Consider the following 15,638-nt stretch of genomic DNA (forward strand, 5'->3'; position numbering starts at 1 on the left):
GTGCAACCAACAAAAAGCACGTAAGTCGAATTCGCGTAACTCGGGGTATAATTTTGCATGTAATTTATATATACAAACTTACAATTGGGACTCAAGGTTTACAAAAACACCTATATTTTTTAAGAAATATAATCATAATTGTAGTTTTTCGTACATAAAAAAAAAAGTTATTTCGATGTCGATGGTTTCATAAAATCTAATAGATTCGTCTTATGGCATAATGTTTTTTTCTTGTCACGCAAAATTTCTTCATAGCAAGCTAATGATTTTTTTATTCCTTGCCTTGTGGCTACAATTCATTCCTCGTTAGAATTTATGTCCTCCAAAATCTGTAAACCTTTCTTTTATGATTGTTCTTACTGTGGATTCCTGTAGATCGAACTTCTTTGCCAGCTCACAAATTTTCATTCCACCTTCAAAATACTTAATAATGTTGAGTTTTGTTTCCAAAGTCAATGTTTTTCTTTTCTTGCTAGCCGTAGAAGAATCGGACTTGCTTCTTGTGGATGACATTATTATTTTTTATGTGATAAAATTTTTATCAAGAACATAATATTAAACAATTGCAAGGTTTGTAGACTATAAAAATCGTGTATGAATGGAGACCGCAAAAGACATCAGTGCTTGTTCACAGCATGTGCGACACTGGCGAATGCGGCCAGCACTTGAAAGATACAACTAGTGGTGAGGAATGAAGTGGGACAGGAATACGTACATATAAGAAACCGCGTAACTCAGGATTCGCATAAGTTGGGGTAGCGTAAGTCGGGGTATGACTGTACTCCAAAATTTACACTCATTTCCTTTCACAATTTATAATATGCTTCAGTCCTATTCTATCTCTGCTTAAGTCCTCAGATCTTGAATTACATATCATTCATTCACATTAATTAACAAGAAAATTTCACGATACTGGTTTACAGTAGGTTCCTGCGCTTGTTTCTTTCTTTACTCGTCTCGGGATCCTCTAAATGATTTCTTCTTGCTGGGAAAAGTATCTGGGATTTCTCGATCATGTATAGGCCTACTCGTTTCCAGTAGGTCATGCACCCTTTTTTATTTTCAGGGAGATACTTAGGTTAAAGTAACTCCTTCGACGTGAAGCATTCTACATAGACTCTGAGCCTTTCCACAGACTACCTTGTCTTTTCTGGAATAATATTATTCTCCTCGGGTTTGCAATACATAACCTTCCCTATAGATATGTAGCACTTTCCATTCTCTTCTGCCAGGAATCGGGGCAAAGATTCCCCTCCCGTTCTGGAACTGTACCTCCACTCACGAAGTCCACACACCGAAGAAAAAAACTCAAAAGGCCTGGTGGGAAAGGATTCCTAACCCTTTTATCACCTCACCCTATCAGCACCGTCTGTAACCCCCCCCCCCCCCGACGTATAGACAGCGCTCAATGTGGTGTCCTTTGGTGGTGGTTTTCTTCCATTTTTGCTCATTCATCGTGTGCCATGTGCACACAATATGCTTACGGCATCTTCTTTTAATCCTGTGCTTTGGCCTGAATCAAGCCCTAATTCTCGCTAACAAAATATGAGTCATTTTGCCATGCTTTGTCTATCTAAATTTTAGGAATATTATACTATTTCAATTATACATTAACGTTATTTTCCTAGAAAATTCACAACCAATTCAACTAGCTCAAATATCCTATTTATATAATGGGATAACAATCTTATCTTATACATTTTCACAATTATTTTCTCTTTGCTTAAAAGATCCTAATTTTTTCACATATATCATTTACCCACTTTGATGCAAGCAATTTTCTTTTATAGGGTCATTGCTTGTTAAATTATGAAGGAATAAATTCTCTTAAGAACTTTATTAATTGCAATTTAACACCCCACTTTATTCTCCCTGTCACTCCTGAACACACCATACCCCGCACATTCAATCCCACTAGCTATATCATCTTCTGTCAGCCATGTTTCACTACCAATAACCTGTGACCTGGGAGTGCCAACCAGGGCCAAAAATTCTTCCTTCTTGTTCCTAATACTTCTGGCATTAGTATACATGAATTGCAGAAGCCCATTTGTCCCATCCCTATTTTGATGCCTTATACTAACTATCCCATTCTGATTTGTTGTCCTTCATACTCGCTCGGGCATATTACACACATTCATATATTCAACTCTCTCCCTAAAGTCTGCATATCTACTCCCCCCCCCCCCCCCTTAATAACTCTAGTTTCTCTGAATCTGCACATCCACTTCCACTTCATTCAACAACACCTTTTCAAGTCTCCGTACACCATATCCATTCAAATGCAAACCATCCATCTTATATAAATCCTTTTGCCCATCGAACTCACTCCACACATCCACAAATTCCACACCACTCCTGCATGATCCATGCATAAAGTCATTAGCAATTATGGCCCTCCTACTATACTCTTCACTGTCATACCGCGGCAACATACTCACCATCCTAACTCTCTCACTCTTCTCTTTTAACCCTTCATTATATAATTCCTTCAAATCGTCTCTCATAGCCATTTTGACTCCTTTCAAATCATTCGTTCCTGCTACTACTATCAATCAATTCTTTCACCCTCTGCTTTTGCATTCTAATTGACTTGCTCACATCCTTAACATTCGTACCAGGTTGATATAACTTTGTCAAACTCTCATCTATCACACCTCTTACTAAAGAATCTCCATACAACACTTGCTCTTTCATTTTGTTTACACTCACGGTCATACTCTTTTTTTTCTTATCACACTTTTGCTGTTTATTAGATGGTATGCTCGGTAAACAATTTTGCCAATGCTCCAGCTGCCAATTCGCCCTATATATCGCGTTATGAATGAAGTAGGTTCTTCATTCATATTCCAAGCTCATAAAATTCTGCTGAATCAGACCTACACAAATGGTGACCTGTGTAAACTTATTTTGACAGTCATGTGCAAGAATAAAATTTTCTTGACTATTATTATAAACTATATCTGGCACAAAGTATTATGTCAATATTTACCTAACAGGTACTGGTAATATATAACAGGTTACTTTTTTTTCTTTCTTTTTTTTATTGTGGCGTCCACCTATGAAAGGTTTACTTGTAAACCTTTGGTACATTCGTAACGTGGATGGGTTAAAGATTTTTTTTCTATTTTTTATTGATTTTCATTTTTTTTCCATTTCTTTTTTTTTTTACACAGTTTGGAAACCCTGCTCTAGAGAGAAAACATGAAACTTTTTTCCAAGCCACTTCAGGCCTACAATAAGCAGGACGATGATCTCATACCAAGTGATAAAATTCATCTCTCATCTAGACACAATCACCAACATCCAGGCCCATAGTGGAATTCAAATGGAACCACTCAGCCAACCAGGGGTATTTTATAGATGAATAAATATTTCTTACTTATGGATAGGGTGTTACTGATGATATATTGTTTAAATAATCGATATTTATTACAAATTGTGTTACATTCTTTTTATAACTTTATAATTTTCAAGAAAACCAAAATATTCCCTAATTGTTTAGAGCAACGAACGAACGAACGAACAAACAAACAAACAAACAAACAAAATTATTCATTTTTTCCTTCTTGGTGGCACTGATTGCCCATCCATAAAAATATATATGTTAAAGTATCTATTTAAATTACAAATACCATTTATAAAACAAGATTGGCTAAAAGACCAATTCATTACCATTTATAAATTGGCTAAAGCAAAATAATGCAGTAGTGACTTACTTTTGAGTCCATAAAGGCAAAAATGAGCAAAACACCACTAACAGCAAAAGGATAAACATCTTCAATTGATATTTATTTCCTGAAGGAGATATAAAAAAAATGATGATGAATATCAAATTTATTAATATTAGTAAGTATTATAACATAAACTGCACAATTAATCTGAAATCCAGTATTTTAAAAGAAGATTCTAAAGAGCAAGTCTCCAAACTTTAATTCTGATTCTTCTTCTTCTTCTTTTCAGTCATTTTCTGTACACTGCTGGACGAAGGCCTCCTCCAATTCCTTCCACCATTCTCTGTGCTTGGCAATGGTTGACCAATTTTTTCCCAGCAAAATTTGACAGTTCATCACTCCACCTTCTTTTAGGTCATCCTCGGCTACATTTCCCTTCTTTTGGAACCCAATTCATTAGTACGGTGGCCCATCGCTCATCTTCTCTTCTGGATAGATGTCTGGTCCATTTAAGTTGTTGTTAAGGGTGGTTAAGTTGTTGGAGAAGCTTGTGAGAACTAGGATCCAGAGTTGGATTGATAACAATGATATTATCTTTGATGAACAGCATGGATTTGCTAAAGGGAGGTCATGTTTTAGTAATCTACTTACTTATTACAATAAAGTGACTGCTTCCTTGGACAGAAGAAGGATACACGGTAATATACTTGCATTTCACAAAGGCTTTTGATAGAGTACCTCATGATAGGTTGACAGTCAGACTAGAGCAGATGGGGTTGGATATTAGATTGGTGCATTGGATTGGAGACTGGCTATCTGATAGGTATCAACAAGTTGTGTGTGGGGGAGCGATATCCAGGAAAAGGAAAGTCACTAGTGGAGTGCCTCAGGGGTCTGTTTTAGGTCCATTACTGTTTAACTTGTATATTAATGATATAGGTGAAGATTTAGATGGAGATATTCAGTTGTTTGCAGATGAGACAAAGTTGGGACAAACCATGAAGTGTAGTGAAGATGTTGTGGCCTTACAGGAAGACTTGAATAGATTGAGTGATTGGGCACGGAAATGGGGATGTAAATTCAATGTTGCAAAATGTAAGGTTTTAAAATTTGGAAAACAAAGATAGGATGCAGAATTTATGCTTGGTGAGAATATACTGTTGGAAGTAGAGGAAATAAGAGATCTGGGGGTGATAGTGGATAAGAATCTAAAATTTAGGGGACACATAGCCAAAATTGTGAAGACAACACAAAGGCTTCTGGGAATGATGCGGAGGACACTGACATGTAGAAGTAGGGAGATTCTTGTTCTGTTGTATAAGGCTTTGATTAGGCCACGCATTGACTATTGTGCCCAGATTTGGTCACCGGGTTTTCAGAAGGATGAAGAGATGTTGGAAAGGGTCTAAAGGAGACTGACTAAGGTATTTTCTGACCTCTGGAATGTCGAGTATGAGGAAAGATTGAAATTTGCAGAGTCTGGTGGACAGGAGGAAGAGGAGAGATATGATAGAAACCTACAAGTTGGTAAGGGGTTGTATAGGATCAATGCTGGAGAAGTTTTACAGAGAATATTGGGAGATCAGGGGAGAACCAGAGGTCATCCCAGGAAACTGTATAAAAAGGGTATGAGTAGGGGAGTGAGAGGCAGGTTTTTTTCGTGCAGAGTTGTGAATGATTGGAATGCCTTGCCTGAGAATGTGGTGTCTGCAATGTGTTTAAAACATGATATGATGAGCTGTGTGTGTGATAAAAGGCCCTCCCAGATGAGTCTTTGACTCCATGAGGTCTTGTGGTGGTAATAATAATAATAATTTCCATTTTAGTCGCTTGTGGTAAAGAATGATGGCAGTAATATGAGTCTAGATTCTTATCCAGGTGTTTCACTTCTTATCTTTTAATGTGATGCCTAGCATCAGCCTCTCCATTTTTCTTTGAGTTGTTGCTAGTTTATTTGTCAGTGCTTTTGTTAGAGACAAAGTTTCACAACCATATGTGATGAGTGGAGGTATACACTGGTTAAATATCTTCCTTTTTTAAACGGAGTGGGACATCATTGTTTTGAAAAATGTTTTTCAATTTTATGAATGCACTCTAGGCAAGTTGAACTCTTCTATTTATTTCCTTTTGGAGTCCATAGTTTAGATCAATGAGATGACCTAAGTATATATGAAGAGACTCTTTCCAAGAAACTGTTTTCTATTATTATGTTTTTTGGTGTTACAAAATTTAATTTTGATTAAATTATTATTATTAATGCAAGGTGAAATGAAATAGTAAGTTGAAAATGTGGATGGCATGACAGTGATGGATGGTACAAATGACCTGAGAGGCAGTGCTGATCATATAGCAAAAGATTTGAGATTGATATTAGACCCTTCAGTAGAAAAGTGTGAGCAGAAAGACATTAAGCATCTATATGATAATCTGGAGTTGGGTGGAAGAGTAGAATAATGGATGACCTGATAGTGAGAATGTATAGAGAAGTATGGAATACTGATAACGTACTAGATTTTTTAAATACAAATGCCAGGAATATCAGAAATAAAAGGAATGAATTTGTGAAATGATACACTCAGTGTTTATCTAAAGATAAAGAGATGAAATTATATCAATGAAAATATATTTTTTTATATCTTGCTCCCACCTACAAAAGGTGTGTGTGTATGTGTGTATATATATATATATATATATATACTCACTCAAATATATCAATGAATTTGGGGAGGGTTTCCAGAGGGCTTAGTTCTCAGATTTTTATTATTCAACCTTTATGTCACTGCTTCAAACCTTTTTTTACCTTTTTTTTTAAACCTTCATATCAACAATACTGTCATTAGATTGATATTAAACTGCTTCAGATCATGAAAAGCTGAATGTTATTAGGAATAGGGCCAATGTTCTGGTTATTCAAGAGAATCTGAATAAGTGAAAAACGTGAGTAAATGAGTGGAGATATCAGTTTATGCAACTAAATGAAAGGTCTTGAAATTTGGGATCTACAGATGGGAGGCTGCATAATAGGAGGTGAATGAGGCATGGGATTTTGGAGTGATGATCAATCAACAGAAATTTGAAGTTCAAGAGACAAAGTTTGGTAGAAAGAAAAAGGGGTGGTATGATTATGATATTTAAGCTGTTGAGAGTAATCTACCACAATGATACTAGGGAGGATTCTCACACAGTAGAACAAGGATAAAATAAGGACAAGGACAGGACCCAATAAGTAAGAGGGTAAGAAACTCTATTTTTTTTTTTTTTTTTTTTTTTTTGCTTGCTTGCTTACATGGAAAGTACCTGAGATGGTAATGAGTGTGTTGACAGCAAATGTGTTTAAAAAATTCATCACAGACATTATCTAACATGAACCTCTCACAATGCATCTCGTGACTATTAAAGTCCATAATAATAATTATTATTATCATCATTATTGCCATCATGATACTTCTATGGATTCAAAACTCATTACGTGAGGTACTCACTTATCAAACACAATGCTCATTTGCTATTTCTACACTTGCCACAATCTCAGAAAATGCATTCCTTTCATCCATAATCTACAAGTTAAAAATTTTCACTTCCCTGCACACACTTTCCTTAGATAACTTCCAGAAATTACCTCATTTTCTGTCACCTTAACAGAGATTTGACAGATTTTTATGAAAAATCTCTGTACAGATGGCCTTCCCTCAATATGTTTTGATACCCAATATTCCAAAACACTTACACTACCACCACCACCATAGTTACGCTTTTTCGACCCTTTCCAAAATCTTATCTTCTCAAAAACCAAGTTGCCAAAACCTGTAAACAGTGGTCAATATGACCAAAGCTTTTGTACAGTAGAACCTCTTTAGTTCTATATGTCAATGGCTTCCTTATTATTGCCATATCCCACTGTGTTAACCTCACAGTCACAACCATGCAGCACCTATATATGAAATCCTTGTCTATCATAATTCCCCTCAATCCCTTATCTCCTTCATATTCTTTAATACTTCACCAACAATCTAACACACAGCATGCCAATGTTGCCTTCCAAATTTCAAAACTTTAGACTTAACAGCAATGAATTGGAAGTCCCACTCATATCTTATATAGCCAGTCAATTTAATTATACATATATATATATATACACACACATTATTATTATTATTATTGTTATTATAACGGTGTCTCCATGGAGTCAAAAGACTCATCGCAGGAGATCCTACCTACACTGACACACTAACCATTATTCACACAATAACTATCATACTTCTCTTTAAATTCATTCACAGATGAAGCATTCACAACCACCTCTGGCAATACATTTCACCCATTCACAACCCTCCAAGCAAAAAATCTAAAAAAAATCTCATAACACCCTTGTTAACTACACTCTTACACAATTTCCAGGAATGGTCCTCATTCTCACCCTTCCTACACTGGTCTTAAAAAAAAAAAAGTCATCAGCATCAATCCAATAAAACCCTTTAATAATTTATTTGCCTCTATCATATCTTCTCTCCTATGATTATCAGCTAGTTTTTGGAGCCTACCGACTTTCAATCTACCCAAGTAGGAAACATCCCACAGACCTGCAGCAATCATAACTCGCCTCTGAATCCTCTCCACCTTCATCACCAAGAAATCCAGGTGACCAGATATGGGACAATAGTCCAAATGCGATCTTATTAATGCCTTATAAAGTGGGACAATCACTTCCTTATCCCTGCTTGTCAGTGTGTTCTTCAACAACCATGTCATTTGATGTGATGTTTTGGCAACCTTGGTAATATGCCCTCTAAACTAGAGTTCTCTGTCTACAATACCTCCAAGTCCCTTGCCTCATCAACTTCTTGCAGTTCAGTTCCATTAATATAATAAACAGTATATGATCTCATCCTCCTTAAGTGCATCACCTTACACTTAGCCACATTAAACTCAAAGCCATTCATGAATGTTAAAGATACCAAGCTATTTTAAACCTGGTTTTACTCCATTTCCCAAGTAAGCAAACAGACAAATAAGTCAAGTTTGCGCCTGCATGTAATGCAAGTCTAGCTGACCCTGCAGGTAGTGCAAAACCAAGGTAACTCATGGTAAAAGTAGAATAAGCTCTGATCACTAATCTTAATATTTACCCATAATGCAAAGCACATCTCCTGGAGGAGATGTATGATGCTTTGTATTAAAGGCAAGGGGCCACTACCCAGACCGGTTTCGACCTTTACTGAGGTCTCATCAGTGGGAGCCAGGCTAGAAATATCAAGATTTTAGTAATACAGAGCTTATAAGTATTTTACCAGAACAAGTTACCATAAGGTGTTTTAACCTTATTAAATAAAAATCTCAGGAGGAGATATAAATGTAGAAGGTTCTGGTAAACCATTATTCAAGATTTCTAGCCTGGCTCCCACCGATGAGACCTCAATAAAGGTCGAAACCGGTCTGGGTAGTGGCCCCTTGCCTTTAATACAAAGCATCATACATCTCCTCCAGGAGATGTGCTTTACATTATGGGTAAATATTAAGATTAGTGATCAGAGCTTATTTTACTTTTACCATGAGTTACCTTGGTCTTGCACTACCTGCAGGGTCAGCTAGACTTGCATTACGTGCAGGTGCAAACTTGACTTATTTGTCTGTTTGCTTACTTGGGAAATGGAGTAAAACCAGGTTTAAAATAGCTTGGTATCTTTAACATTTATAATACCGAAGGTAAAATACTTTCAAAGCCATTCACCTTAGTCCATATCGTCAGCCTATTTACGAGAGTGGACTGATTAGTTCTCGGCCTCGACATAGACTGCTATTGGCAAGATTTTTTTTTTTCTAAGTTGGTATATCTGTCATAAGCATCCATTTGAAATTGCAAGTCATTCTATCAAATAGTTTGTTTTATACAGCTGTCTGAAATAAAAGTGTTGTCTGTATTCCTTGAAATGGATAAAATTGAGTACTGTCCAGTTATAAAATTCTTTGTAAAAGAAGGCTTAACGCCAAAAGAAATTCATTCGAAGTTCATAAAAGTTTATGGACACTCTTCCTTCATTTTCAAAAATAAAGAAATGGGCTGCAGAGTTTAAACATGACTGTACCAGCCTTGAAGATGATCCACATGAAGGACGTCCAAAAAGTGTAACACCAGAAATCATTGATCAAGTGAACAATATGGTATTGGATGACTGGCGAGTCAAAGTGCATGAAATTGCTGAGACTATAGGCATTTCAAAAGAAAGTGTAGGATATATTTTGCATGAAGATTTGCAAATGAAAAAGCTTTGCGCAAGATCGGTGCATTGCTTGCTCACAGCAGATCAAAAACACACTCGCATGAAAATCTCTGAACAGTGCTTGGAGCATTTTAACAAGAATAAAACTGATTTTGTGCATCAATTTATTACTGTGGATGAGACTTGTATTCACCAGAATCCAAACAGCAGTCAAAACAGTGGACAGAAGCCGGTTGTTCAGCGACAAAGAAGAGAAAGTCGGTTCCATCAGCAGGAAAGGTCATGGCATTGGTGTTTTGGGATGCTAAAGGCATTTTGTTTATTAATTCTCTTGAAAAGGGTAAAACAATAACCACGAAATGTTATTCTGATCTTTTAACCAGACTAGACGAAAAAATCTGTGAGAAAAGACCTGGTTTGCAGAAGAAAAAAAGCATCTTTCATCAGGACAATGCATCTGCCCACAAAGTTGTTTTGGCAATGGGAAAATTAAGGGATCTGCACTATGAATTGTTGGAACATCCACCCTATTCCCCAGATTTGGCTCCCTCTGACTTCTATCTCATCCCAAAACTAAAACTCTTCCTCGCTGGTCGCGTTTTTCTTCGAATCAAGAGCTGATTGCAGCTGTAGAGGGATGTTTTGCAGATCTTACTGAGAACCACTACAGGGACAGGATAATTGTGCTGGAGCATCGCTGGAATAAATGTATTAGTCTTAAGGGAGATTACATTGAAATATATAAATAATTTTGAAATTATAAATTCGGTTTTTTTTTCATTGTTAGGCTGATAACTTTTCAGACCACCCTCGTAAGTCATTCTGCAAGATATCTACATCGTCTGAATTGACTATTGTTCTTTCTAATTTTGCATCATCAGCAAACAAGTGGATATTTCCTATCAAATTATTTCCAATATCATTAATGTACAAATTAAATAACAGAGGACCAGGCATTGAGCCCTGAGGTACACCACTAGTCACCTGCCTTCTCCTGGACTCAGCTCCTCCATAAACCACTATTTGATATCTATCCATCAGCCACCCTCTAATCCAAATCACCAGCTTCAGATCCATACGCATTTGCTCCAATTTATGCAACAGAGTTTCATGTGGAATCCTGTCAAATGCTTTGCAAAGTCCAGCAGTATCACTGAGTAAGGATTTCCTTTATCCAACTCTACTGTTACTTTATTATAGAAAGTAAGCAAGTTACTAAGACAAGACGTACCCTTCACAAAACCATGATGCCCCCCTTATAAAGTATCAAATTTCTGTCCACCCAGTCCTGAATTCTAATCCTTAACTACAACTCCAGATATACTGATTAGTCTATAATTTGCTACCTCTGGAAAGAGGAGCAAATTATAGATAGACCTCTGTCTTGGAGTCTCCCTTATGCAGTGGAAGTATTTTCCACTCTATTGGAACTTTACCAGAACTGAGGCTTAAATTAAACAGTCTGATTGCAGCTGTAGTCTGGTTAGAGGAGGCACTAATTCTATTGCACATTCTCATAACACATGGGCCGATATGCCATCTAACCCAATGGCAGTGTTGGCATTAAGGTTCTATAATATACTATGCACCTCTATATCGTCTATCTCTAGACCCTCATCAGTCAATGATACCTTCGGCACTGCAATATCACAACCAAGATGGTACACTTTTGCAAAATGATCACTAAATAACTCAACTATTTGATTTGCTTCTGTAATTTAACTACCATCAACACTTTTTGAAGTCATGCTTCCATGGTTATTCTTCCTTTTACTTGCCACATAGCGAAAGAACTCCTTGGGGTTACTTTTGGATTCATCAGCTAGCTTCCTCTCATAATTAGTTTTGGCTTTCCTTACCATACAGGTTACTCTCTTTGACTGTACCTTGTACTGCTCATGGGAACCTGATCACCTTTTTCTTCATACTTCTTCCACAACCTTTTCTTTATCTGCAACTCCTGCTTAATAATATTATTCATCCATCTTACTCCTACTTGATTTCTCCTCCTGACTCTGGGAATAGTCTGATACATATTTCCTTAAATACTCCTTCATAATCTCCCACACATACACCATCAACATCTCTCCCCTTCAAATTTTCATGCCATAACACCGCTGAAAGCTGACGTCTCAACTTGTCATAATCATCAGCCTTGTAATCCACATATACCCCTTCTTAACAGAATATTCAGCACATCTTACAATCTCCTAGATCAAGACCACACGATGACTTTCTCCAAGTGGAGACAGTGTAACTAAATTACTTACTAATATGTTCTCCATTGCTATGACCAGATCTAACACTCTTGAATCTCTTGTCCCTTCCATTACATGCTGTCTCATATATATATATATACACACACACACACACACACACACACACACACACACACACACACATATATATATATTTATTTATATAAATGTATTTATTTATATAAATACTCTGCATTCATCCTACTCATTTGACAAACCATGCAGTATTCTGACATCCCAGGCTACAAGATCATCTACAACTTGAGAGCAGTGCGAATGGGGGAGGAACTAATGATGGTGAGTGAGCAGGAGGTATATGAGGAGTTGAGTAAATGGTGTCAACAAGGCCAAGGGATTTGATGGTATATCACCGTGTGTCTTGAGGGAATGTTCCAGGAAATTAACAACAGCTTTAACTTACATTTTTAACATGAGTCTTAGATTAGTCCAAGTTCCAAAGGAGTGGAAAGATGGCAAAATGGTTCCACTTCGTGCAGGGGTTGAAAACAGTAAAGATTTAAATTGTAGGCCAAATCAGCTTGTCTGGAGTTGTGATCAAAGTGTTGGAAAAGCTAGTGAGAACAAGGATTCAGAACTGGATTCAGAACTGGGCTAACAGCAGCAGAATTCTCTTTAATAGGTAGCATGGGTTTGCTAAAGAAAGACTGTGTTTTAGCAGTCTGCTACTTATTATAACTAGGTGATGAATGCATTAGACAAGGTGGATGCATATACAGTAGCATATTTAGATTTTGCAAAGGCTTTCGATAGATTGCCACATAAAAAACTAGTAGTTAAATTGGAACAAAATAGTAGGGTTTGGATAGTAGATTAGTGCACTGGATTGGAGATTGGCCATTTGATAGGTATCAGCAAGTTGTGTATGGGGGGGGGGTGATATCTCAGAAGAGGAAAATCACTAGTGCTGTGCCCCAGTGATCTTTGGAGCCATTGTTGTTTAATTTGTATATAAATGATACTGGAAAGGGCTTAAATGGTGATATTCAGTTGTTTATAGATGATGCAAAGTTGGGGAGAGTTATGAGAAGTAGAGCAGATGTCGCAGTTTTGCAAGATGACTTAAATACACTGTCTGAATGGGCAAGTGTATGGGGGAATGTCAGTTTAATGTTACAAAGTGTAAGGTCTTAAATTTGGGAAGCAAAGATAGGATGTGGAGTATAGGATTGGTGAGGATATTTTAGAGGAGGTGGAGGAGATGAAAGATCTGGGGGGGGGGGTGATGGACTTCAAATTTTATGGACATTTTGCTAAAACTGTGAGAATAACACAGAGGATTATGGGAATTATGTGGAGAACAATGACATGTAGAAGGATGTTTGGATTTCACTGTAGAAGGACTTGATCAGGCTACATATGCATTACTGTGTTTTGCATACAGTACAGATTTGGTCACCTGATTTTCAAAAGGATAATGAGATATTGGAGAGGGTGGAGAAAAGATTGGCTAAGTTGGTTTCTGGTCTCTGAAGTGTGGAATATTAGGCCAGATTGAGAGGATAAAAATTACGAGCCTAATGGATAAAAGGAAGAAACGTATAAGTTGTTAAGAGTTAATTACCAGATTAACGTGAATGAGATTTTTCATAGAATATCTGAAGACAGTGGGGAGAACTAGAGACCATCCCTGAAAGCTGTATAAGGAGGTTGTGAGCATGGGGTTAATTTTTGCATGGAGAGTGGTGGGTAATAGGAATGCACTGCCTGTGCTTGAAATAAGTGCAGTGACAGTGAATGTAATGTGAATGACAGTGACCTATAATTACACTTAGCTTCATTAACTACTTATTTTGTTTTCTCTTTTCTTACTACTTTCTTTCTCCTTTCTTTCTTTCTTACTTTTTTGTGTGTTTCTACTTTATACTCCACATACAATTTCCTACTTACAACAAATCAACAGCATTTTTTCCCCTTTGCACTTTCTTCTTAATAGCATTATTCATCCACTTCATAAAACTGGTTATTCCTCCTAACTCTTGGAAGGCAATCAAACATACCTGCTTTTAAATGGGCTTGAACTCTAATCTCCTTCCTATCTGGTTTGGCTTACCAAAGACACGATATTTGCCTTTTGTCCAGTGAGATATGGGTTCAAGTCTAGAATGAAGAGGACCTTTTTTAAGGTTTGGCAATTAAAGGTAAGTTGGTTGGTCTCGTATCGAAGAATAATAATAATTATTATTATTATTATTCAGAAGTCAGAAGACTCATTATGAGATCCATTTATTATTATTATTATTATTATTACCACAGGCTACTCCAGGAGTCCTTAGACTCATCGAGGGAGGCCCTAAACATCATGTTCACGCAGCTGTTCAACATTCTCACAGTATCTATCATACCTTGCCTTGAACTCGCTCACTGTCATAGCACCCACAACAGACTCTGGCAGCTTATTCCACTCATTTACCACTCTAAAAGTAAAGAACCCAGCTCTAACACCCCTGCTAACCACGCTCTTGCCCAGCTTCCATGGGTATCCCCTAGTTCTCCACCACCAGTCCTGATCTCAAAAATATCATCTGAATTAATCCTATAGAATCCTTTTAGCAATTTGAATGTCTCAATCATGTCTCCCCTTTTCCGCCTATCAACTAGTTTCTGCAACCCACAAATCTTCAACCTGTTCTCATATGGTTCATTCCATAGACCTGCTATCATCTTAGTCACTCGCCTCTGGATCCTCTCAACCTCCTCCCCATCAAGAAGGAACCGAGGTGACCAAATCTGGCCACAGTAATCGAGATGAGGTCTTATCAAGGCTCGGTACAGAGGTACAATAACTTGTTTTTCTCTGCTCGTCAACGTATTTTTCAACAACCAAGTGAGTTGATGAGCTGATTTAGCTACTTTCGCAATGTGCCCCCTAAACTTCATCTCCCTATCCACCAACACTCCCAAGTCCCTGGCCTCATCAATCTCTTGGAGTACAGTTCCACCAATGTGGTATACTGCTGCTAATCTTTTCACTCCAAAATGCATAACCTTACATTTTGTCACATTAAATTGACATCCATTCTCCTTAGTCCAGAACTCCAATCTATCTAAGTCATCTTGCAAGACTTTGACATCTTCTGCATTCACTATCGCCCTACCCAACTTTGTATCATCAGCGAACAAATGAACTGTCCCACTTAGACCCTTCCCTATATCGTTAATGAACAGATTAAACAGCAGTGGTCCAAGAACAGAACCCTGTGGCACACCACTAGTCACAGGCCGTTTTTTGGACTCTACTCCTGAATAAACTACTCTTTGATATCTCTCCATCAACCACCCAGCTATCCATCTCACCAACCCTATATCCATTCCCATATGTTGTAGTTTACGGATTAGAATTCCATGTGGTATCCTGTCAAACGCCTTTGCCAGGTCCAGCAGTATCACTGTAAACCCATTTCCCTTATCCAGTTCAGCCGTCACCTTGTTATAAAACTTGAGCAAGTTACTGAGGCATGATCTACCCT

At 37.3% G+C, this 15,638-nt stretch overlaps 1 protein-coding gene across 1 annotated transcript in view; it reads right to left on the bottom strand.

Annotated features, from left to right (window-relative positions):
* LOC150096624 (CD109 antigen-like) overlaps positions 1–15,638 on the bottom strand; it is a 930,782-nt gene that overhangs the window by 868,875 nt on the left and 46,269 nt on the right. Inside the window, exon 2 of the mRNA XM_090407963.1 lies at positions 3,720–3,798. Coding sequence (XP_090264089.1) covers positions 3,720–3,778 — 59 coding nt within the window. The 5' untranslated portion in view covers positions 3,779–3,798. The remainder of the gene's footprint in view (positions 1–3,719; positions 3,799–15,638) is intronic.

This window comes from Typopeltis vanoorti, chromosome 18 (genome assembly GCF_054136105.1).
Source record: "Typopeltis vanoorti isolate ZY-2024b chromosome 18, IOZ_Tvanoo_1.0, whole genome shotgun sequence".
NCBI classification, from domain to species: domain Eukaryota; kingdom Metazoa; phylum Arthropoda; class Arachnida; order Uropygi; family Thelyphonidae; genus Typopeltis; species Typopeltis vanoorti.